The 26,271-nt window shown below is 43.8% G+C and overlaps 1 protein-coding gene across 2 annotated transcripts in view; it reads left to right on the forward strand.

Moving 5' to 3' along the window:
* The window catches only part of SPATA6L (spermatogenesis associated 6 like), a 529,514-nt gene that overhangs the window by 43,843 nt on the left and 459,400 nt on the right, over positions 1-26,271 (forward strand). For both annotated transcript variants that reach the window (XM_086961205.1, XM_086961204.1), the window contains exons 2-3: positions 9,470-9,607; positions 13,942-13,990. In XM_086961205.1, coding sequence (XP_086817331.1) covers positions 9,470-9,607; positions 13,942-13,990 — 187 coding nt within the window. The remainder of the gene's footprint in view (positions 1-9,469; positions 9,608-13,941; positions 13,991-26,271) is intronic.

Here is a 26,271-nt window from a genome sequence, read left to right on the forward strand (position 1 = left end):
GACTGCAAGTATTAGTGCACACCAGTCACTTTCGAGTCTCTCTTTGACCGTGATGACTGTGTGAGTGAGACTCCGGACCGCGGCTTCGCCCGGTGAGGAGGGGGCCCTCAGACGAGACTCACAAAGCTCTTGTACCTACGTCGTTGGTCCCTACCCTATCCTGTGGCATCCTCCAGGCTGGCCGCTGGATCAATGCGGAAATGTGGTCTATTATACAGCCTAAGGCAGCACTGAGTGTGCAAGCTTTATCCTGGCAGGCAGGGGCCAGGCTCTTCAAGGTGCGCATTAGCTATAAGCCTATGATGACTGAAAGACGAGACGGTGCAGTACAGTTTACTGGACAGGTGAGTGGGCACCAGACCACGGAGAGGAGCAAGTCTGCCTGCTGCGGCTCATCACACAACTTCAACTTTCTTCCACGAGTGGGAGATCGCGTGGTCAGCCAGCATTATAACGAACCGCGCGGGGGCTGGCCAGAAATGATGCCCAGGGCCGTCATTGGTAGCCCTTTCGCGCAGTACACGATTGACGGCCCTGAGGACCCACAAATCGTCCCGCGACACACTACTAAGCTAGGTGGTGGATGGTGGGTGTGCAGCGCTGTGCATATGAAAGTGGCAGCCGGTGCACTTGCACTTACAATTTACATGTGCAACCGCCTCACGAGTGTGTGGGGAGGGGACAACTGTCGTTGATGCTCACGTCACTGGTAGGGTCATGTGCGAACAGGCTGACCTTGTGGGGGTCCTCCTCCAATCATAGTTACCATGTCAGCGCGCTGAGTGCTTATTCGCCATGATGGTCCCTGCAACACAGGTGAGCCACTGTGATAGGCGCACCCCACCGGCTCGTCGTGGTCGGCTCCGCCCAAGCCAGTATTTTACCACACTTGCCTTAAATCAGCCCAAAAAGTAGCCCCCACCAGGTATGGGTTTTCCCCTCACAATTGGGAAAAATGTCGCCCAATTGTGCGGGAAATAGCCCAATCTGGTAACTTTGGCATCACCCCCTATCTGGTACCACCCTGCGGGGCCGAATTAATAATGCAGCAATGCAGTAATGGGCGTGCGCGCAGCACGGGTCCGATCTCCAGCGCCCCAGCTGCAGTCAGTTCTTGGAGCGACACGTTCGCCACTCCATGAGGCATCCGGCACAGGTAGGGGTATATTGTGGAGGGTGATGTACAGGATAATTGTAGGACTAAGTCCGCCCGCCATCCTAATGACCCACTAGGTGTCAGAAAATAGATTGCGGTATCACTATTGGGAGCACTGCAAAGAACTATAGCAAGCAAGGTAGTGCTACCATTTTGGCCATGTCTATGCGGCCCGCCACCGATAGGAACAGGGTTCTCCAAAATGCTACGTTGCACGCATAGCAGCCACTGCCATTCTTGTATTACCTCCCAGGAGTTCAGGGATGGTTCAGTATATGTGGACTCCAAGGTATTGTACCACTGTTGGCATGTCTCCCAAATCTGTGGGTTCTTCCCGGTCACCACGGATTGAGAACTGTACGTAGGTCATGCAAGTAAAGCACCATGTCATCTGCGTACAGAGAAATAAAATGGGATGCGCCTGAGCCCAGATACCAGAATGTGACAGGCCACCAAGCTCATTGAAACCATGTGGTTCCACTGCAATGGCAAAGCGCAGCGGGAAGAGTGGGCAACCCTTGCATGTCCCAATTCCTACAACACATTGGTAGCGCTTTGCACCCCTGTGGTTCCACCGCAATGGCAAAGCGCAGCGGGAAGAGTGGGCAACCCTGGCATGCCCCAATTCTTATAACACATTGTTCCGATATCGTGCGACCAGTGCAAATCCTGGCAACAGGGTCAGTGTATAATAGAAAAGCCCGAGAGACAAAGCGTGGCCCCAGACCCATCCAGAGCATGGCGGCGCAGAGGAAGTTTTAATCTAGGCTTTCAAATGCCTTTTTAATATCCACAAACATGCACGCTGCCCATTCCGGCAATAGTTGTCCCTCTCCCATTTGTGCCAATAGGCGTCTAACATTTAGAGCCATGCACCAGCCTGTTAAAAACCCGTACTGGTCGGCGTGAATCAATCTGGGCATGTTGGGGAGTAAGCGGTGTGCTAGTATTCCACTTAGGGTTTTGTAATCAATGTTTAAAATTTACATGGGTCAGTAGGCAGCCATATCTGAGGCAGGTTTACCCGGTTGGAGTAAGGGGACTATAAGTACCTCTAATATAGTGTGGGGCAGAGCCTTGGCAGCCAATGCCCTTTGGTATAACGTCACCAGGACCACAGACCACGCCAAAAACCTCGGCATCGTACTCGACGCATCGCTCACCATGAACCCACAGGTCAATGCCGTCACCTCCAACTGCTTCAACACACTCCGCATCCTCTGCAAGACATTCAAATGGATCCCCCTCGAGTCAAGAAAGACGTTCACCCACACACTCATCACCAGCAGACTGGACTACGGAAACACCCTCTACACCGGCACCAACAAACCCTACTCCACAGACTACAGACAATACAGAACGCCGCCGCAAGACTGGTCCTAGGCCCCCACAAGCATGAACACACCAGCCAACACCTACGTAGACTCCACTGGCTCCTCGTGGAGAAAAGAGTCACATGCAAGATCCTCACCCATGCCTACAAATGCCTACACAACAACAGCCCAAAATACCTCAACGACCGAATCAAATTCCACGTACCCAAAGGAAGCCTCAGATCTGCCAACCCCATACGGCCTAAAACCCACGCATCCACAGAGCCAGAGCAGGCGGAAGATTCTTCCCCCACATTGCAGCCAAAACATGGAACGAGCTACCAGCAGTCATCAGGCATGCCCCCTCCCTGAACACCTTCATAAAAACCCTCAAGACTTAGCTCTTCGGCTAAGCAGATCTATTCCCCTCCCCCCCTCAGCACCTTGAGACCTTCACGGGTGAGTAGCACGCTTACAATCCCCTGATTGATTGAAGTGTGGGGTGAAAATATCAAGATAAGCAGCATAGAATTTCACAGGAAGGCCGTTGGTTCCCCGGACCTTCCCACAGGTCCTGTGCCGAAACTCAGCAGGGATCTCCTTTTCCCTAATATCTTCCGCTATAGCATCAACGACCTCCGGAGTCATCCCATTAGGCGACAAGGCAGTTAGCCATTCACCAATAATGGAGGCATTAGGTGGTTCCAATTCTGTGTACAGAAATGAACAATAGTCTGCGAAGGAGTGTTCAATGTCTCCCTGACTAAATAGACAGATGCCAACTGTAGCTATTAATTCTAGAATTGAGTATCCTTGACACAAGGGGTTTGCCGGCAGAGGGCCTAACCTGTCTGCCTCTAAGTATGCCCTAACCATATAAGCTTTATGATCAAAACAGCGGAGACGTTCCACATGTTCTGCCACCCTTTCCTCCCCTTTTAGCAACTCTCGCTGCAGATTCGGTTTTTCGGTCGTAAGCGTTCTAAGTCTCAGAGGATGCAATCATGGGTGACAATGTTTCGTAACAAAGTCCTCCTGAGCACTGCAGATTCCGATAGGCACTGCCCCTAATCACAACTTTAAAGGCTTCCCACGCCACAAGTGGAGAGGAAGCTGAGCCGACATTTTCGTCAAAATAACATTGAATACCCTATTTATTTATTTTTCTTTTATTTAATGAGTTTTATATAGCGCTGGCTAGACCCGTAGGTATCAGAGCGCTTTACATTAGGTTACACACTGTAACAGAAAATGACAACAAATACACATTACATAAAAAATAAGCAACACTTTGAGAGAGGAAAGAAAGGTGAGACAAATAGAGCGGAGGGGGAAAGGAGAAGTGTGAGGGGTGAGGATGTGGGAAAAGATGCAGGAGAGACAAAAGCAAGTCTGCCCAAAGACCAACTGGGTAGGTGACAACCGAGGAGGGACTCCACAGCCCGTCTCCCCTTTAACTAAACAAGGTAGCTCCATCAGGCATCTGTCAAACAGCTAGGTCTCAACTGACGAGGGAAAGTTCACAGAAGAAAGTCCAGTGGATAAACTGGGTGGGAACTATGAGTAAGGACGGGTGAGGGCAAATGTCAATAGCTGGAAAGCGGAGAAGAGTAGAGCGGAGAGGGGTAAGGCGCAGGGTGAAGGAGAACGAGTGAGATAAGGTCAGGAGAGAGGCAGTAGAGTTTGTCCAAAGACCGGCAGGGTAGGTGATGTCCAAGGAGGGAATCCATAGTCCATGTCCCCTTTAGCTCACGAGGTAGCTCCACCGGGCATCAGTCAAAAAGGCTAGGTCTCAACTGTCTAGGGAAAGTTTTCAAAGTAAATGTCCTGGTGGGTGAGCAAGAACAGGGTCGGGTAAGGGCAGGTCAAGATCAGGATGATGACCAATGATTTTAGACCAGGAGAGATAGAGCATTGAGGAGGGTCCCACTGAGGCGGCCATCCTGAGGTCAGGCAAGGGGGATGAGTCCTTGGAGTTCTAATTCAGACGGTCCTCATTATTCTCTGTTAGAGCAGAGCGGGGGGGATGAGGGAACCGCCAGTTTTGTGGAGCCACGGGCAGAATATCGTCGACAGGTGCTTAAATGCGGAACATCATGAAGTTTACAACTAGTACTGGCACATTGCAAGATAAGCTGGTCTCAGGTTGAGAGTATTGGCAGATAGCCCCCCCCCCCAGCTTTTTATATGGGAATGGATGAATTGATCTTAACGTTGTAGCGATTTCAGATGGTTGTATTGCTGATTTAATTTTGCTGAGGTCTAAGTCCCGGGCGCCATCTTAGGTTCAGGCACCCACTGAGGGGGATCACCCAGCTGAGAAGATCAATTTTCGTGCAGAAATGTTCCCCATAAACAGCAGACCCAGCCTTATCACAGTAAATGCTCAAAATTGCCAGTAGACTGCAGCGCAGCTCCGCATGAGAAGATTACGCGCAACCTGTACCTTTCAAACATCTGCTATCTTAGGGTCAGGCCGCTTTAGTTAAAAGTCACTCGTAGTGCAAACTTTCTTTAGTGTAGTAACAAAGGTTGATATACCTTGTCGAGAGGTGAGGTTGTTCACATCACCTGAAACGGATACGCAGGAGGGCAATCCAGTTCTTTTCCGTGCCTTCTGTAATGATTTTAACAATGTTCCTCATCATCCGCCTTTATGTTCCTGCATGTTGCTTCGGATGGCGGAGTAGCAGTGATAATACTGCTTCAACTGGCACCTTTCCTAAAATCTCGATGTCACCCACAGGAGCAGCGCTCCATCAGAGTCCTAAACCTGGTGCTTAGGTTTAAAAGCGGTCTTGGGAGCTCTGGTATCCAAGCATAATGCTCGAGGGCGTCAACAGCCTGTGCATGCGTCTGCCTCTGTTCTTAAAAAATACCCTCCCGAACAGTTTCCTGGAACATGAGGTCTTCCAGGCTCTCCACTCTCAGGCGCCCACTGGGAATGCAAGTCTGTGGTCCACCCCAGTGTAAGGTCAAAAATAAGGGATTATGATCCGAGATGGTGCAGGCTAAATATTAAATGGACGAAATGGTCCCCAGAAGGTATGGGGAACATAAAAAGATTCTGTAGAGCACCGGCACATCTGAGGAGGGGCACAGAGCTATGCCAAGAGGGGGGAGGAAAAGGAGCAGGCCTCTGCAGGACTCCAGTTAATCCCAACAAACAATAAAACAAACCAGCACCCTCTCCCCAGGACAGTACTGCAATAACTCCCCCATCCAAACTGAGAAACTACTATGACTAAACATAGACTCATTCTAAGCAGGGTGGGGACTGACATAAGACACAGTACCCTCTTAAGGGAATGGGAACCCCGACGGGCAACTCCAACCCATGGCACAAACCAAACAACGAACACAGGGATTCTTCAGGCTCCCACACAAAAGGAAAGAACCCCTCAGCCCCACTGCAAGGAAATAGCAAGAGATCATACTTGCAAGTCCTTCTGCAGTTTGCGGGTTGATCTCAGGCAGATCCCAACTCCAGTCAATGTGTAGGGTAGAATCTGACTCTGTGCGTGTGTCAGGGCCAAAGGATGCTACTCTCACCTCGGAAGAATGTCACCCAGTGGTAGAAGTTGCAATCTTAGCTGCTGCCTCAACAGCTCTGGTTATCCTTACGGGCCTAGTCTGAAGAGGGGGCACCGCTCCATCCCGTCCTATGTCTTGACAATATCAATAGTGCCTGCTATGCCCCTGAGATTCCAGGCTCAAGTCAAGCCAATCCCACACTTCATCCGGTTCCAGGAAGAATTTCATCCCCATGGCAGTGATCCCTTACAGTCATGTAGTCTAAAGAATAGCATATTGGATATCAAGTTCTCAGAGCTTATGTTTGAGCTCTAGGAAAGAGGCCCTCTATTTCTGGACCACTAGTTTAAAATCATAACCATTATCTGACTGTTATCCACCTGGAGGTTCCCAAGGTCTCTGACACATTTAAGTATATGGTCTCTGTTCCAGAAGTGGAGTAGGTGTGCAACGAGAGCCCTAGGTGGCCCATCGGGGTAGGAGGGTCAGGCTGGCACCTGTGGGTTCCCTCCAGTGCAAAGAAGGGGGACAAGCCCTCCAGTGCCATCTTCCCCCTCCACCATGCCTCGAGTAAGGCCACCATGTCCGTGCCCTTTGACTTTTCAGGCATACCCACCACTCGGATGTTATTTCTGCGGATTCAGTCCTCAGAATCCTCCACACGCACCTCAAGAGTTCTGACAACCTCTCCTACTTGAGTTTTCAGATCTGTGGTCATGGGGACCAGTTCCTGCAAGGTAAGTTGTGTGGCTGCTGTGCAATCCCCCAGTTTACGGTTATCAGCCCTTAGAATGCCAAATCCACTATCACCATGTCTATCTTGTTCTCAAGAATATCCTTGGAGTCTTTAATGGCCATACAAATAGAATCCAACTTGTCCTGTGATACTGTCACTAAATCAAAGTGTGTGCTTGATTCTTCGCTGGGTACAGGAGATTTTTCATGTCTTTAGCCCAGGGCTCCTTCCTGCGCCCAGGGCACGGTATTGTGACAAGCAAGACGGGAAAGCTGAGGGGGGTAGTCAATCAACATAAAGTATAGTCCCCAGCTGCCAAACAAGGTTGGGAGGGTATATAAGCACCACCTGCACCCATCCAGGCAAATCCCACAAGCGAGGGGAGGTAGGCCGCAGGGCGGGGAACAGGCACGCAGTTGGCCCAGCTCAATAAGTGCGTCGATATGCCATATACAGCACTTTACTGGTTCCAAGTGCCAATGGGAGGACCTACTCCTCACAGTAAAGGTCACAAGTAACAGCAAAGGTGAGGCAGTGGTCCCCTCGGGAGGTAGAAAGCAGAGGGCGATACTAGTGAGCTCCTTTGAAGGAGTCCAAGCTCCCAATGTAATAAGATGGACCCTGTGTCAACCACCCAGTCGGCCAACCACAGTCAATTAGCCCATATCCCTTTTTACGGCATTCCTCACCTTCAGCATGGCAGCACAGGGATCCTAGAGTCATAGAATGCCTTTGTGGAACTCTGTCAGTGTAGTCCACAACCAGAGTCCGAATTCAAGCCCTGGTGTTTTGAAGGACCTACTCGGGGCCCACCTGCCCAGTGAGGCCCTCCAGCAAGGCAGACAGATCTCCTCATCCAAAGTTTGTCTTGAGCAGAGCATCGGTGATCTTAGGCATTCTGTACGCTAGTGCAACTGAAAATCAATGGCAGGGATCCGCCATCTTGGGTGTGGGAGCGCCCAGCATGGGCGCTAGGTGAACCAGGAAGCCTCTAGTAAGGGGGTAGAAAGGACAGCGGGGTCGCCCAGCACCCAGATCGCTGATGTAGAGGTCAAGCAGCAATTTCTTCATGTCGCTCCCCTGGTGGCTCACACTCTGGAGTCACAGCAGTTGCCTGCTGGCTCCAGCAAAAGGTAGAAAGGTTCCTCACTGATCAGCGGGATCCCTCAGGTGTATGCAATTGCTCCGGTCCACCTGCCAGGCCTCCGCTCTGTCCGGCAAGCTCCTTCATCCATTGCCAATTTTGGCTCCTTTCAGGTTTTGCCAGGAAAAGCCACCATCTTGTGTGCGCGTGTACGGCTTGGCCAAAAAGTCAGCAGCCGGAGCACTTCAGTGGTATCAACTCGGACCCCAAATAGCTGGTGGGGGTTCCCCCAGTCATGCAGGTGGTGGTACAAATGGGGTCAGATGCCCCCTGGGGCAAGTATTAGCGGTAGAATAAGGTCTAAACAAGGACCCCGCTGGGAGCGCCCAAAACCTCGGCTCACTTCATCGGCAGTTGTCCACCCCATTGGTATTAGTAAATCTGATCCCTCTACAACCACCTTTCCATAATATTGCTTGCATTGGAGTGGCAATAGTGCATTTATCTCCTACAAAGAGAAATACTTAGGCTGGAACTTGAGTAGAAAATTTCGTTTTCTTTGTTTTGCGTATTTGTTGTAACATTTGTTTGCAATGAGTTATAATAGTTTTTTAAAATTTATTTGCTTATTAAATTGGAGTTAGATATATAATTATTGTTCCTCTGTATTCAAGTATATGTCATGTATTCATGTTTTAGGTTTTTTTGTACACGTATTTGTGACTATTTGTAAATTATTCTTTAATTTGAATGTTTTTCTTTTTTGTATTTGTTTTAGCAAATGTTGGTATTTTTTTAAAATATATATTTATTTTAATTTTATAATTGTATATACTTTGTGTTCCATTTTTGAGAAACATTACTGCTAGTAATCTTTTTTATATTTAATTTCTGTGATTCAATAATTATATTTTAGCTTTTTAATTTGATTTACTTTATTAATTCTATATTGTTTTTTGTTATTTCAGTTTTTTTCATTATTTTTGTTTATTTAAATAATGTATCTATGACTGGTGCATATATGTTGATTTTCTGTTGAAATGTTATTTGAAGTAACATTTGTTTTATTTCTGTGTTATTTTATTAATGATAACTTCTTTCTATATTTTGAAATATAATTGTTTAATGGTAATATAGTTCTCAAAGTTATTTTAATTTTACATACTTTTATATCCTTCTGACAAAATATTGTTTATATTTTTGTCTACAATGTTCTTGTAGTTGACATTATTGTAATTTTCATAGTAAGTATGTAAAGTCGATATTTTTGCTGTGATTTCTTTTTTAATCACAATTTGTTTAAGCTCGATATTATGTCACCCACCCCTGCAATTGTGAATGCAGAAAACCCTCCATACAGGTGTTATTTCCACTTTCCTGAAGTCCTTTGGTGTATGGAAACTTCCCCTCTAGTAAGATTCAGGATGGAGAAATCCCATGTTCAAGTAAACATTTTGCACATCAAAGTTAAATTTAGGCATGCAAACTCTACCGTGCTCAAAGTCCTAAACAGAAAACGGTGATATATATGAATAAAAAAGGATATATGTTGATGTGTCGTATGCATTTGAGTTGAAATACTGCAATTCTCGTATTCTACGTAACCGCTTTTTGATTTCACGTTATATGTTGGTTTTCTGTTTAAGGTCACCTGTCCGGGTGTTTTCCTGCCAGAAAAAGATGACATCTACCTCAGTGTCTCTATGTTGGATCAATGGAAGGAAACAGAGTGCCTTCCTCCAGTGTTTCCACTGCTGTTCCACGAGAAGATGAAATTTGAAAAGGTGAATGTAATAATTCGACTAATATATAGTTGAGATGAAGTTTTTGAAATTTATATTCCATATTGTTTTGCATATTGAGCACATTTATTGAGAAAATATTTGCTATGCTGTTAGCCGCAGTGGTAGCTTAAATATCTCATTCTCATTCGTAAGTAAGTTTTGCAAATATTTTGGGTAAGAATGGAGAATGAGACACAAAACAAGTAGCAAAAGCCCACTCCTTACTTGGAAGTACACTGCGTTAGAATGGGTTATGTTATTTTGAATCAAAATGAAATGGCGGAGACTGATGCTCCAGAAATTGTAGCTTTTATTCGGACAAAAAGAGTACAGTGTTATAGTATTAATGAGTTGCTATGGTTGCAATGAGAACCTTATAAGCACCATTGTTCTAGGGGTTTCCATGAATCCATATCAATTGCCTGATCCCTTTTCCAGAATTAGGATGTTATTTTAAAAATACCTTTATGACATGAGCTCAGTTAAATACTCATAAGGTCACTCCTTCCTTCTAACTATATTCATGTTACTTGCTTTTACATCTACAGGAGCAGCACCGTTAATTCACAGCTCCTACGTCCAGCCAAGTAAAGCGGTCACATAATCAATTGCTTTAAACAAGGACCAAGCTCGGCCTAGTGTTAGGTGTCCTACTCCTGTATTTGTCGGCTTCCTTTTCAAACATGTTTACAGACAGAGGTACTGAGTACTGCCATGGAAAGACCAAACTGGACAGTAGTATGCCATAACAACTTTTTAGTTTCAATTCTTAAATGTCTGCTACTTCCTTCTGGATGCACCAATCCTTTTTTGAGTTTACTTAGTGGTCTGTATGATAAGAACAGGACAATGTATCTATGTTGAGTTTCACCATCATATTGACAAGGAAACTGACTAAACATATTTACACAGATTACAAACCCTGAGCATCATCTCAAAGGTAACTGTCAGCTCTAAAGACTTAAAAAGGTTTGAGCTTAGAGACAGTAATTTTGCCAGTATGAAAAATAGTAATCCATACAATTCAGTCATCCCTGGTTTAATTTCATGCATGACATCCATGGTTGTCCCTCGGATCCCAGCAAACACTTCTTCCTCACTATATAGAGTTTTGTTGATGAAGAAAGGGCATATTTGCCCAACAACCATGCAGAACATCCCCAGAGTAAATCTTCCAAATGCCTGTCTGGAAGTGTAATAGGCTTGTTTCATCATCACATGTGGGTCAGAGTGTAGTTGATGTAAACATAAAGACTGAAAGATGAATAACTTGTTAAGTCAAGAAGCACAACTCAGTCACTCAATTTCACCCTTGGTTTACTTCGGGTAGCAAGTTTCAACTCCATGCACTCCTCTTCCTTCGAGCACATCTCAGTCTTTGTGCTCTGGACGTTGTGATGCCTGCGTGCGAGTTCGGATGGTGAGATTGGTGCAGCCTGTGCTTGCAGTAGCTGCTCCTGGATGCTGATTTCACTGGGTGGGAGCAGTTCGGGTTCGGATGTCACAGCCCCACCTAGGCACTGGAGGGGGCCTCTTCAGTTAATCAGGCTAACATCAGTGCCATGCAGGTACAGCCTCCCAGGACATTTGAATTCACTGTGAGGTTGAACAGTGCTGCATCCCAGGCCAATCAGGCTCACAGTACTAAGGTTCGGTTACTGCATCCTAGGCCGATCAGGCTTACAATGGCGAGCTGCAGTTGTACCCTAGATGGCTGATCAGACTTTCAGCAGAGAGGTGCAGTTGTGGCCTCCTAGACTGATCATGCTTCCAGAAGTGAGCTGCAGTTGTGGCCTCTGAGGCAAGCCAAGTTGGCAGTGGTGAGGTGCATTTGCAGTCTCCCAGCCAATCAGGTTCACAATGGTGATTTGCAGTGGCAGCCGACTGGAGTCACAGCCACAGTGGACAGAAGATACGGCCATGTCTGATTGAAACAGCCTTTGGTGCAGTTCTCAGGTTTGAACCATACCAAGATTACAGGGGTCCGTGCGTCCTCCTCATGATGAAGTTCATTTCTGGATCCCACTCTATGATAGCATCTGGATTCCCTAGGTGCGCCACACACCAGGAACCCACTGGGTTTCTCCTCCTTTACAGTCTCTCTTCCTGCAGGTCCATGCACGCTCTTACTCTCTCAGCCAGAAGGCAGACAGGCTTCTAGACACTAGATAGACCCCCAGCTGCCTAGTGTCTAGGCAAGAAAGTGCAGACTTTAGGTGCCATCCCGTCACTTTTGGGAGCCTGGCTGGTTTCACTGCAGTTCTTCCAATAGTCTGTGGAGTATTCCCTTCCTTGACCAAGCAGAACTTGGGACTGTAATAAAGTGTGTGTCACTTTTATTCACATTTTCTGGAAAGGCAATGTGATGCACTGCCTCCAGTGTCAGAGCTGGTTTGGGTGGTTCTCCCTAGACTGCCCTTCTCGCTTTCCTGGCACAACCTTTGTGTAAAGTGATGCTTTTCAAAGCAGGTAGAACTGGGGCTGTCTCCAACAAGGAGCATCCATCACATGAGCACAATAAAGTGTGATATCTGTGCTCCTGTCAGTCATCAGTCTTTCTAAAGTAATCAGTGACAGAGTGGCGGACCTGTTCTAGAAATGTCCTCATCTTGAACAACAGAAACTGCAGTCTGACCTTTCCCTCTTACATCCACCAAATGATAGTGCTCAGGAAGAACTAATGGCAGCCCCTTTCTAGCAAACTCTTCATGGAATTTGTGAGGTAGTCTATCCTCATCCTTCTCAACTAATGTCTGGATCTCCACCTTCCAGTCACAGGAATGACGGCCATACGCTTCCTCTGTCTGGGGAAGTTATCCATATCCTGCACACTGAGCCATGCAAAACAAGGAACATCCAATACGGATCCTAGCATTACTTAGACTCACACACAGAGTCCTACTACCATGCATGTATCAGACACTCACTGTACATGCACATGATGTAAATGCAAGTTTTGAAGGGATACATAACAGCCATAATAGAAGAACCTTACACAGGAGGGGTCAGTAGACCACACTCACTGATACAGATAAAAAGATCTGGTCACACTATAAATTACAGAACATAGTATGCTGTCACCACTACCTTATGTGCTACATTCTGTCCAGAATGAGGATACATTTGGTGCACCCCACCAGGGCACATGACCAGACCTGGAACTCACATTGTCAGGAACAGGTCTTGACCTTTGTGCATGTGCTAGATCAGTGTGTTCGCTAAGGCCAAAATAAAATTCAGGATACCAGATTTGCGTACAGTCAGGAACTCGAGTCAAGTGAAAACCCTTGTATGCAATGCAAGGCATATGCTCATTCCAATAGCCTGCTACTTCTCTTTTGGAGGATAGAGCAAGTCATTAGACAGTCACGTAGCATGGATGTGTTTAGGCAGAAGTTGGGTATGGTGGCTAGGAAGCTTCTTGCTATTCAATCTTAGTTTTTAATTTGACCTGGAGTGTACCCAAGCTGGTTCATTGAATGCCTTAATAGAAGTACTGAAAGTTGAAGTGAACCTCTGCATGTGATTATGTAGAGATTGCCTTATTACAATTTTGACGGATGGGATACTCTGGCACACACATGACGGATATCCCATCTGGCATATTACAGTTCTATTATGTCCTGTGGAACTTGTAATATGGCGGATGGGATGTCCGTCACGGTTGTGATGGAGTATCCTACCTCCCAAACTTGTAATCAGGCCCTAAATTATCAAATTGGGCTGCTGGTCTACATAGCAAATCAACGTCAATCTAAAGTGGCCTTCAAGTAGGAGCTTAGAACTGTAATTAAAGGAGTACTTTATACTCAAGTACATTTACCGTCTCAGGAGAAGAAACCTGCAAATTCTTCTTACAATATTTTAACTCTTGCAGTAGCTGTATACTGTTCTCCGCCTTCGTCATCGAAAGGAGTTTGCAGTTTGGACACAAATGTGTTTGGTTAGTCAAATGCTGCCTCAAAGGTTTCCCTTCTTAAAACATAGTTCATTGCTATTGTAAATGTGATTCTATTGGTAGCAGTTTCTACAGAATGTGTAAGAAACACATTGAAGTGAACTCACTCTAAAGTTTTATTGGATGATTTTGTTATCAAAGCACAGCCAATTACATTTTATAAGTCTGGCGCATGTGGCCCACTTTGTATTAGCATCTAAAGGTCTGTGAATGTTTGTAAACATATTTTAAAGGTTTGAGAGATCATGTGTTGGAACATCCATTGATGGTAACGTCTGACTTGTATGATGCATTAGTAATACAATGTTTTAATGTTTGCATTGTTTTGTAATTCATTTGCTTGCTGTAATTGACTTATTGCATGTCTTTTGTACAGGTGTTTGAAGATGTCACTGACCCTGCTGCAGTAGCAGAACTGCTAGAATGTATGTATCACGCAGAGGGAAAAAAAGAATATGATTTGTGAGAGAACGTACTAAAGTGATATAAGTTATGATTTCAGTTAAATCTTGTTTGAACATGACATTTATAACTTAAATATGGTTGATCAAATTAAGAAAAGTATATGAACCAAAGACTCCTAGGAGGTACTTTTCCTAATGAGAACATCAAAGTGTTTAGCAATTTCCTTCTAGGATTGGATGTCTCCTAGAATATCGATTGCAAAAGTATCATGTGGACAGAATATTGATTTAAAAATATCAAGGAGCAAAAAATAGAGAAGGTAAGTCCAAATAGTTAAGTATAGTAAAACGTTGCTTTCCCATAGAAACGTACCTTCATTATATTTTTGCCTTGATATTCTTGTCACTTTATTTTGTCCTACACGATATGTATTCCTCGAAATTTTGTCAAAACGTCCTGGGATTTTGTGAATAAAGGAATCCTGTATTAAAAGGTAGGTGTCCTGGTGCTGCAATCACATCAGGCCTTTAGTGAGTGTGCTTGATAAACTAGCAGTCTATGCAAAGGTTTTATGTTTGTTTTTTCCAATAAACTAGGTGATTGGCTAGAATGCACAGATTGAGAGGGAGATAGTTCCAAAAAGTGTTGCCAAGGAAAAGATCTGCCTCCTTCTTTGGAATGCAAAAAGAACAATGGATGGACAGAATGCAGAACAAATGTCACTTTGGACCCAGCCATATGCAAATCTGTCTTGACCCTGCGCCCTGGGGGTGAATGTATGATTCATTCAGCATTCCGTTCATCATTTCTTTGCATATCACTTTTCATCCAAAGTGGGATGGGTATGCCCAGACATGGGTCCCTTGCTCACTGTGCCACTGGATTCAAGCTAGCCTAGCTGATGAAGGGCAATACCCATAAATCGGTCCTAGGATGCTTGTTTCCGTTACAGGGAGGTCCTGGCTTGGCAGTTTGATCTGATCTGGCAAGTAGAAGTGAGGGTGTAAGCATGTGTTCCTCCCTTCAGTCGGTCTATGATTTCATTCGGTTAATTCCGTTTTTGTAATACAACACAGCAGTCCAGGTGGAGTAGAGTGAAGGTAGATATTTTATTTCCATTTGTCACTTAAAACAAAAAAAAACATTCCACTCTTTTTTTCATCATGTTGTTATGACAATTTGTTAGGCAAAAAGAGACAACCTGGCTTGGCAGTTAGGTCTGGACTGTTCCCATGAGGCACAGGGTAAAGACTGAATTGTAAATGGCTGGGTCTAAACTGGGATGGCAAGGTGAGCAAAAGAATGATGGATTTAACCCAGATCTCTTGACCTGGGGTGAATGTATGATTTATTCAGCATTCCGTCCATCATTTGTTTGCGTAGCACTCCTTCTCTGGAATGGCAGGGACTTTGAGGTGGATCCTAGATGATGTCTAGGTGAGTAAAGCACAACGTGAGAACAGTAGTTGCTGGGACCAACTCCTCTTAGTGTCTGTGCACAGTGACTTAAAGATAATTTGCTTGTTGAAAGGGAGCCAGTGAAGGTTTTCCAAGTGATGATCTTTTTTCTGTCTAAGGCATTTTAGTCATTAAAAAATCGACATTGGTACATCCAAGAATATATATTGGCTCCTAGGGTACAGGATGTCCAACCTCTCTCCACACTTTACCCCAGATCTGAAAAATCAGGGCATTCACACTCACCTGATAAATTGCAATACACCACATGGAATGGTATTTCATGTAACTGTGAGACAGCCCCCAACCGCCAAACAGTCATTGCTATAAATCAGGGATCCCAATGGCTCTTACACGATAAAGTAAGTGATCCTCGTTGCAGATACTATACAAGAAGTTTCCCAATAACACACAAAATCTTTATTTTTAATTTTGCATATCTTAAGACAGCATTTCCATTGCTATCACTGTCCGCTGTCTTCTGGACGAAGCAGAAGCTCTCTTCCAATTAGTGACTGGAGGTGAGTGAAAAGTTTCAGCACTCCGTCCATCTTCTCCTTGTGTTTACTTTGTTTGCCCTAAGTTGTCAGGGTATGCCCAGACTTGGGTCCCTTGCTCACTTTGCCACTGGATTCAAGCTAGCCTGGCTGATGATGGCTGTTAGCCCGAAACTGGTCCCAGGATGCTTGTTTCTGGTCCAGGGAAAACATGGCTTGGCAGTTTGGGCTGTACTGTTCCCATGAGGCACAGGGTCAAGACTGGTTTGCATATAGCTGTGTCTGAACAGGGGTGGTGAAGTGAGCTAAAGAACAATGATGGATTCAACCCAGATCTGTGACTGGGGGTGAGTGTCTGAAAAGTTTCAGCGCTCCGTGCATCATCTCCTTGTGTGTGCTTTGATATGCATTCAAGAGCCATGTTTGTACCTAAATATGGGTGGTTGAGCACACATGTACAGAAATCGACTCTTATCATTTCCTTCATCCCTGATGGTGTCTCCCAAAGTATCAAGATCACAGTTTATTTTTTCATGGCCCATACCTATTGAAGTATTCTCTCTCCAGATGTCTAAGGTTTTTCAGATATCAAAGCTGCTACTTAATGGTGGTTGCAGCGCAACCAGCCGATCCCCTGGTATTTCTAGCACAGAGCAGACAGATTAAACTTAGAGGAAATGTGTAAAGTTTTTATACAGTCCCAACATAGTAATAATGTCATAAAGTAATAAAGTCAAAACACAACACTTGGAAAATCCTAAACTAATGTTGAAAAATAGAGGGAATTTTAATAAATTAAATTACACCAAAAAGACAAAAGTCTAATAGAGGTAACCAGACATATATGTAGTAGTTTAGTTTATTAGTAAAAAAAAAACCCATAAACAAATCACAAAAAAAGTACATAACGATTATAAAGTAAAATGGATATAAAACAGGTGTGTCATACAGCTAGTACAACCTCGACTCTTCACGCTACATACCATTTGCTTTCTTCAACTTTCCTTCCTAGAAATTTTAGTCAGGATACCAACACTAATCTATGTTAGAAAAAAAGTGAATAAACAGAAATCATTTGTCACCCTAATGTATAAAAAGGAAGCTTTTTGCACAAATAAATGTCTCTCAAGTACCATAATATATATAAATAAAATGCCTATAAGAAGTACTAAGAAAGGTATGAATACGGTGCCAGATGGACTATGAAACCCACTACAAAAACAATTATACAAATATTCACATCATTAAAAATACAGAAATAGATAAAGTAATTATCTGAGTCTAATGGGATAGGGATATACTGGTTTTAGTCCCTAGCAGCCCGTCCTTCACAGTTACTGTGAGTGCTCAGTTAACATTAAGGGTTTTCGAGTTATCACAATTTAGGATTACATTCAGGGACCACCTCCAGATTACACATCACATATCCTGTTAGCTGATCATTTTCTTAAAACAGATCGATAACTGAGTCAGTCTAATGTTCAGCATAGTGTTGATTGGGTCCATGGATTCCACCAGTGCATGCCTGCAGGACCTAATTCCCCGTTCAAGGAACTCCCGTCTTAATAGCACAGAGCAGACAGGTTAAATTTAGAGGGAATGTGTAAAGTTTGTATACAGTCCTAACATTGTAATAATGTCATAAAGTAATAAAGTCAAAACACAACACGTGGAAAATCCAAAACTAATGTAGAAAAGTGAATTTTGATAAATGAAATTACACCAAAAAGACAAAAGTCCAATGGAGGTAACCACACATGTAAATTCTTTAAATAAAAATAGCACCAAAGAGCATTAGGCCACTGTGATTAATCTCTTCTGATGGCCCTTCAGAGTAAGGATCGTTGGGGGCGGACCTTTCATTCTGTCCATCTAATTTAGATGCATTGAATGACTGGTCAGTTTTCACTGCTCGTCACAACCAGGAAAACCCTTGTGGTAAGAGCCAATGCAAAATGCTCACCTTGCCATGGGAAAGGACTCCCATTGCAGGGGAGCATTATTTTTTTATTTTCAAAAAGAAAATTCCATTTCACGATTTTCATTTTTAAAATAGAAAAAGAAATCTGTTTAGTACAGGGCTCCATCACACTAACGGAGCCCTGCTTCAAACAGGAAAATGCACTATTAAGACCCACAGTGACAATGGTTCCTGCCAAGGCTTTATAAATGACCGTCAGCTTAGAGGTCATTTATAAATCTGTTGGATGGTCCCCCCACCCAGGTGACTGAGTAATTTACTCTGTCAGATTTGTGGAACAACTGGCCATCCACCAATATATAAATGAGGCAGTAAGTCTAAAAAAATTGAAGTCTAAAATCTACTGTGGAGGAAGGCAGCACCTGCAGCCAAGGAGGGCTCCATGAGATTGGATAGTCGGTGAAGCTGTTGGTTTTTGGCAGGAAAGCTCTGAGTGGGGAAAATTCAAATGTGCACACAGTGATGGCCCCCTCGCCAGCCGCATACTTTTTGGCACCTGCGCCCGTCAAGATTCAGTTCACCCTGTGTCACTTTTTTAAAGCTTTGATTCTTCCAGTAGGGCAATGCTGCAGACTATAGCCAAATAAGGCTCCACGAGTCTGGATAGCTTCTCTGTGATGTGCCACTAAATCAGCTTTGCTACCACGGAAAAGCTCCAATAAGGTGAAACCTAAATCTCTAGCCTACCTGAAACCCACCCCGGTCAGACCGGTTTGGCAGGTCTTTCCTGATTCTCTGGAGGTCTTTGGAGCCAAAGCATTTCTAAGCCCCAGGTATTCATTCAAAGGTGGTTGAAGAAGTCCATCTAGACACAGACAAGGCTCTAGGACCACCGGGAACAGCACTTCAGGATCAAGACTCACTCCAGCAGCAGGGTCAGGCCATGTCCAATTAAACCTGGTCAGCTGGGTAGTTGCAGGAAAATTTCTTGTAGCTTGTTGTGTCCCTTTAGCTTGAACAGCTCTTCCAAGCTCACAAACACCCGGTTCTGTTCTCTTTTAATCTTCCTCAGGTCCAGTAGTGTTCTGAGGAGGGTATTGGGGATGCCATATTTATGCCTGGTACCAGTTGTGCCTGGGTGTGACTTTTGGCTTCTCCCTAACCAATGTCGTGAAAGTTCCCAGTGCTACCCTACTCACTTTTGCAGCACTTCTTGTGTGCCATACTTTAAACAATCCCACTGTACCACTCTCTGCCTAAATCCAAGATGATGGTGAAACTTTTCTCCCTTTATACAGAACCTTTGTGTCCACCCCAGAGCTGTGGCCAGGAAAAGGAGCAACCCATCCTCTGTGGTCACTTTGTATCAATTCTGGGGTCTGCTCCCTTCCCACTGGGATTGGTGCCTGTCTGGCTGGTCGAACAAAGAAGGGGCCTGTTCAGGTGTCATCAGACATCTGCGTGTGACAGGAGAGACCTCTTTGAACTTAATTAAGTTGCTGGGCATTGCTCAGATGGTCATTCTAAAATAGTAACAGAAACACTTTCCCACTCCCAAGCCTTTGTCTCTGCTCTGCGAGCAGTTGTCACACCTCATTCAGCGTTGAGCACTCAGAGGGCTGCAGCTGGAGGCTAACTCCAATTAGCCTCCAGAGGCTTCAGGCAAAGAAAATTTAACTTTCTAAACATACATTTTCCATAATAATTTTAAAAAATCTGACTTTACCAGTGAATTGGGCTTTTAAAACATATTACAAAGAGTCCAAGAATTTAATTTCTAGTGGTTCCTAGTTAAAGATAGGATTACTAAATTTAATATTGTATCCCAGTGTTTCTCTAATGGACAGCTAGCTTTGGGATTTTAGGTGCTAGTCACTGTAAGGACATGTTTGGAAGTAACTTTCTGCATGTCATACTTCTAAATGCCACACCCTGCATTATGGGCTATAAGCCTACTTAAGGTTGACATATTTATATTTAAAAGGAAGATATAGACCTATCAAAATGGTTTATTTTGCAGGTTTAAGAACTGCTTCAGCCAAACTATGATGGTTGGCTGAAAGCCATGTTTTACACTACCACTGTAGTGAATGACTGAGGTGTTGCAGTCCGCTAGTGGCATTTAACTTATAGGTCCTGGGGACACTTTGTAACCATATACTGGGGACTTATAGGTGAGTTAAACATGCCAGCTATGGTTATGCCAATTCAAACATGTTTAAAGGACGAGCACAAGCACTTTACTACTTGTTAGCACAGGTAACATGCACAGAGTTCTACAGCCAGCAAAAGCAGGTATGCAAAAGTCTGGTGTGACAACACATACACCATGGTCATTTCCTGTAAACGTATGGTAGATGAAGAACATCGCAGAACCACGTTGAGGGTCAGCTCATGTCATAGGAATATAGCTTTTTTACAGCTTTACACAATGCTTTCTATTCCTTAAAGATTACCATGCCCTGGATTGGTCTGTTTCTCTAATCTTTAAGCACAGTCTTGGTAGCAAGAAATTCTACTTTATGGCATCAGTTATTGCGGAGATGGTGAGGAGCATCCATGTGGCATAATTGTTCTGGTCGAAGAGCTCTCCCTGAGTGGCAGTTGTAGATCCTGCTGTCCATTGGATGGTCTCGTTTCCAAACAACAAGCATCAGGAAGATGTTGATATTTAGTTCATTCTGGTATGCCTCACGTCATGTTTCTCTAGAACATTTCAATGACCATTATATTGTGGATCACAATAAGATTCTTGGGATCAGATGGGTCTACACTGGATTTTTTAGCAGTGATTTTACCAGTGGCAGTCTTGTCTTGAGGAAGACTGTTAATATTAACAAAAATAAAATATTTACTTTATCTAGCAAAGAAACGTTTGAAAAAAAGACGATAGCTGAGCAGTTACCTGGTTCATTAACCCATCTCTTTATCCCATTTACAAGGGTTAATAGTATTAACCCTTTCCATGCGGCTGCGATTCCCCTGGTGTGCTGTAAACAACACGAACAGGGGCGGGCCGTGACGAACCCCAGCCGTCATCAGCACACGAGCACCGTAGTGCATGACGGCTGGGGTTCGTCATCAGCATGGAAGGGGTTAATATAAAGTTCTAAAACTGTTAAAAATAACCTTTTTCCCTTTTATTTTTTTCATCTTTGCGAGTTCCACCTTTTGAAATCTCCTATTTTGTTAGTTCCATTTTCAAACTTTCTGTTTGAAGGACAGAAATAAAGGATCTATTAGCATCCCTAAACTTTAGGGCTTTGGGCTTCTCAGTCTCTTGATGTTTCTGCTACTGGCCAGTACTTTAACTCCTGAGGATTAAACACCCATGCCAGTGTGTGTTTGACCCTGAGAAGTGGAGAATAACCAGTGTAATCAAATTAACTGCCTCCAAGCCCACTCATTATTCAATCACGGCTGCATTTTAGCCAAGACAATTTGGCTTCTTTGAGCAGCTAGAGTCCCCAGTGGAAATTGTAGGAGTCTCTGGCAGTTTTACATTACTCATAATTAGGGCTCCCGGTTTTCTGTTTAAATGGATTTTTACATATAAAAACTGTGCATGGTTTAAAGGGGGGTCCCAACCTGAGACCTCCGGGTTAAGGGGGGCCTGCTATGGGGCTCCGATGTCAGAGTCAGACAGACATTTTGTGTTGGGTAAACTGAATCGGAACAGCTTTCCAAATCAGTCATCGTAATCGCTTGTTCGAAAACCGTGTCCATAGAGCTATATGAATCGACTCCGAATTACATGGTTTGTCCGAATGTCCTCCAGAACGGATTCAGACAACCCAAACAGTTTCCTTGTATCGTAATCCGTCGCCTGGAATGGTGTCCGATTTGGTTGGAAACATAGGTTCAGAATCGGATTCACTGAATCCTGTCAGAGCCTTTCCGGACAGCATCATAATCAACCCCTAAATCTACATCCCACAGAACGTCAGATCTTGCCTGTCTTTTAAGGCTCATGCTCTTCAAAATCCTACAAACCAAAACATTACTTCCTTACAACTTACTCCTAACAAAAGCATGTCCAGCAGAAATAGCTGACCTATAACAATTTATCGTCCCATAGCTCAAACCCGTTTTAAATTGCTCTACTAATAATTTTACAACTTCCACTACAGACACCTCCACGGGATCCAAATCCCTTTCCATGCACCAACAAGTCCAAAAGTCCCATACTCCTTTATATATTCTTCTTGTGCCCGGGCCTAAGATTCTTCAAGCAACTCTACAGCCCCCTAGAAAAGGCCCTCGAATGCTCTAGATCTCCTGACACCTTCCAAACAAGAAGGTTCAAGACTTTGTTCAGCATCAAAGGATGTTCCTCTCTTTCCTTGTTTGATAACAGACATTCTTCTGCCGACATCAACATTGGAACTTGACATGCCAGTTCTAATACTGCTGGAAACCATGCCTGAGACACCCAAAACGGCGTTACCAGTACCAACTGACACCTCTCCATCCTCACCTTCAGATGTACTCTCTGGATCATTGCAAAAGGTGGAAAAACATACCCCGTCATGTCTGACCACTTTTGTTGAAAAGCATTTATTGATGTCGCACCCAGATCTGGTAACCAACTGAAATACTTTTGAATCTGGTATGTTAACCTTGTTGCAAACAAACCCATCCCTAAGGGCCCAAAGATCTGATCTATCCTCGTGAAAAACTCTCGCTTCAGCATCCAATTGCTGTAATTTTTTTCACATGTCTCGAATTCCAATCTGCCACCAAATTCATGTTTCCCGGCATGGTACTCTGCTCTTAATGCAATCTTGTGTTCCTGAAATAACATTCACAAATTTTTCGCAATGTACAAAAGGCCCTTGGACCTGCAGCCTCCTAACATGTTTATGTAAGACACAGCAGATAAATTGTCCATCTTTATCAAATCCGTCTGACCCTGTAACTCCTTCTTGAAACTTCTCAAAGCATACAAGCCTGCCATCAATTTCAGACAATGTATGTATAGGCCCCTCTTGAAGCCTGACAAAGCACCACCTATCTCTTTTACTCCCAACCCAGCTCCCCAACCTAATCCATTGGCATCTGTTACAAAACAAAATCTGGCACACAGCCAAAAATGGCTCTTCCATTCCATTTCTCCAGATTGTGCATCCACCAACTCAGATCCTCCTTTGCTTCCTGATTACACTCAAGACATCTACTTTCACTCTCTGTAGAGCCTGGTAGGGTAAGGAACCTGGAAAAATCGCTTCAATTGATGATGAAAATAACCCTAAAATCCTTACCAAGTCTCTCAAGGTTAAAGTTTCCTTCCGTAATACTCGTATAACCTGTTTCTTTATCATACTTTCTTCTCATGCAACAACAACACTTCCCCAATTGTGTCTATTTTGAAAGCCAGAAACTCCATACTCTTAGATGGAGCTAATATTGATTTTTCCATGTTTATCAAAAATCCCAATTTCTCTAAAAAATGAATCGCTTTGTTTAGTTGTGAATTCAATTCCTTCAAATCCTGAGACATTAACAAAATGTTGTCTAAATAAATAATCAAATGGAGTTCTCTCTCCCTCAAATAAGCTACTATTACTCTCATCACCTTTGTGAAGCACCACAGTGCCGAAGTCAGACCAAATGGAAAACACAAAAACTGATATAACTTGTTCTTCTTTCTGAACTGCAGAAATCTCTGACTTTCTTCCTTCATAGGCACAGTGAAATAAGCATCTCTTAAATCCAATTTCACCATCCAGTCCCTTGACTGTAATATGCCCCTTAATAGATCGATTCCTTCCATCTTGAAATGTCTGTAAACCAAAGACCGATTCAAACTTCGCAAGTTTATAGCTAGACAACTCTTTCAAGTTCGATCCCCAAGCTGTGAAGGTAACAGGGGCCTGCTTTGGCACACTCATATTACACGGAAAAGTCCTGCCGCTCCTTCCAATGGCTGCAAAAAGAACCCTGATTCAGGACTTGGTCCTATCACTATTGGATTATGGCAACTCCCTCTACTTGGGGACTCCCAAGGCAACATTAAGGAAACTTCAAGTGGTTCAGAAGTATGCAGCCCGGATGCTACTCGGGATTCCAAAAAGCCAGTCAGCCAAGCCAGCCTTAAAGACCATACACTGGTTGCCAATCCCCGAAAGAGTAAAATTTAAGGCCCTCTGCATTGCCCATAAGACTATGTGGGGAACGTGCCCTGCCATTAACAAATCCCTCATTAACCCCCACCGCCCTAAGAAGGACTTGCGATCGGGTAATCTAAATCTTGCAGTTGTTCCCAAAATCAGGAGGACAAGAATCGGAGGAAGATCCTTTGCCTATAATGTGGTGAAACTTTGGAATACATTAACCCCTCACACTCCACTTTGAACTTCAGCTCCTTCCGTTTCGTAAACTTTAAAAAATCTGGCTATTTCAACAACCAGCTCTGTAACCTCACTCACTTTCTGTTCAAGTCGCTAGCGCTGGGATGCCCGAGGGTAGCCATGCACTCTACAAATGTTTAATAATAATAATAATTATTCCTTAGCTTCCTCTCAAGAGGCTTTCTAATCCACTTGTTAATAAACTTGCTGACATGATCCAAAGGCCACCAATTTGCACTTCTCGGATGCCTTATATCATACGGACTGAATATTTCCTCCGACTAAAGATCTTTAATTACCGTCTTGGATGATGACACAGCTTCTGCCTTTAAATCATCATTCAAGTCATCCTCTTTGTCCACATCATAAATAAACTCATTGTACACTTTACCCGACCCTTCCAAAACTGTCATCAGTTTCCATTAAATAATCTTCATTGAATAATTCCTGCTTGCCACCACGGACACCTTTGCTCTGCATGCCACCATGGGCACCCATTCTTGTGATGGAGTTAAATCCATCCTCTGTTTTTATCCATATGTTTTGTTTTCCTCATTTTCTTCCCTTGTTTATTCTCCTTTCTGTTACATTCTTCATGTGAAAAAGACCAAAAATCATTCTCTGATCTACTCTCCTTTCTCTTTATCCAAAACAATCTCTACTACTTCCCTAACAGAAGCTTTCACCTCATTTTGAATTAATCTTCTTAAACTTTCCTCATTAACTCTACCTTCAACCACCTGCGTCTGACCGACTCTTTAACCAAAAAAACCTTCAAACAAAGATGTAACTTGATCTTTTTCTCCAAAATAGATTCTTTAACCAACCCAAACCTTCTTTCAGGTGTTCGCTCGATAATTCAATGCACCGCCCTCCTCAGCTGATTAATAAGTGCCTAATAACTTTGCGCACTGCCTCCTACAACAAAAACGGTAGCATGAACCCAACTTGATATCGAGTCTTTCAGCCCAATCCAAGATGACTGCCATGATCTTGCAAGATCACAGCGAACCAATCACTGGCCTTCTTCTCTCCGACTCCTATTGCATGCGGTTTTCAGCATCAAACCGCCATGCTGCCAGACCTCGGATGGCTGCACAAGCCCAGGCTGAACAGCAAACCTACTGCTCAAGGAGCCTCTTCTCTCCCAGGCTCGCACCGACGAACGCGCTGACCTGAAGGTTAAACCTGCGCGCACCTGGAAATCTTAGAACTGAACAACACAACATTTTTTTTCCAATACCCAAACACCTAAATTTCGTGTGAACTACTGGGTACACACATACCCCTTGTAAACAGGTATACCATAAATACCCCTTAAGGCATTACTTACACATTCAACTAAACAACCACCATACATACAGAATTTTACTATCAATCAACAATATACACCACTTCTGAAAATTAGAAGCCTCCAACCATCCCAAATACTTACACACTAATAAAGTACCTAACTATACATAGTTAAGAAGGTATTTATCAGAACAGGAGCAGCATTTAAAAGAGGAAGAGAGTTCTGTGCAGTAGACATTTAATGTTTATTGAGATTCCAGTTCTGGATTGTTCTTGTTGGAAGGTCCCTTGAAGGTGCTGCTGCAGGGGTAGCAAATAAATCCAGGAGTAGCAAATTAAAGAATATGCATAATGGTAGCCTCCGGTCTTGTAATGGAATCATACTGTTCACCCAGAATGAGATACATAGAAAATGTTTGAACTATATACTGAGTGATATAGGAGAGCAGCAACAGTGTCACAGACTGATGTTGATTCAAACTTAGACAAGGCGGTACTAACCTGCACACTTTTGAGCTGCCAGGAAACATTGAGCCTATCTATAATAGAAGAAACTGGAAGTAAGCCATTCATGATATGGCCCTGGAAAAAAGCTCAGAATCTGATGGCCTACATATGAAACTTTCTTTGACCTACCCTGATCTACTGGTCTTCCATTTAGTGCAGATTTACTCTGCAGTCTTGGATCAGGGTACCTCCCTAATACAAATAGAGAGAACGTGATTGTTTCTGATTGTTTCTTTTTGGAAACAGATGAGACCTGATAAAAACAGATCTTTTAT

The sequence above is a fragment of the Lissotriton vulgaris genome, chromosome 3_1 (genome assembly GCF_964263255.1).
Source record: "Lissotriton vulgaris chromosome 3_1, aLisVul1.2, whole genome shotgun sequence".
Taxonomy (NCBI): Eukaryota; Metazoa; Chordata; class Amphibia; order Caudata; family Salamandridae; genus Lissotriton; species Lissotriton vulgaris.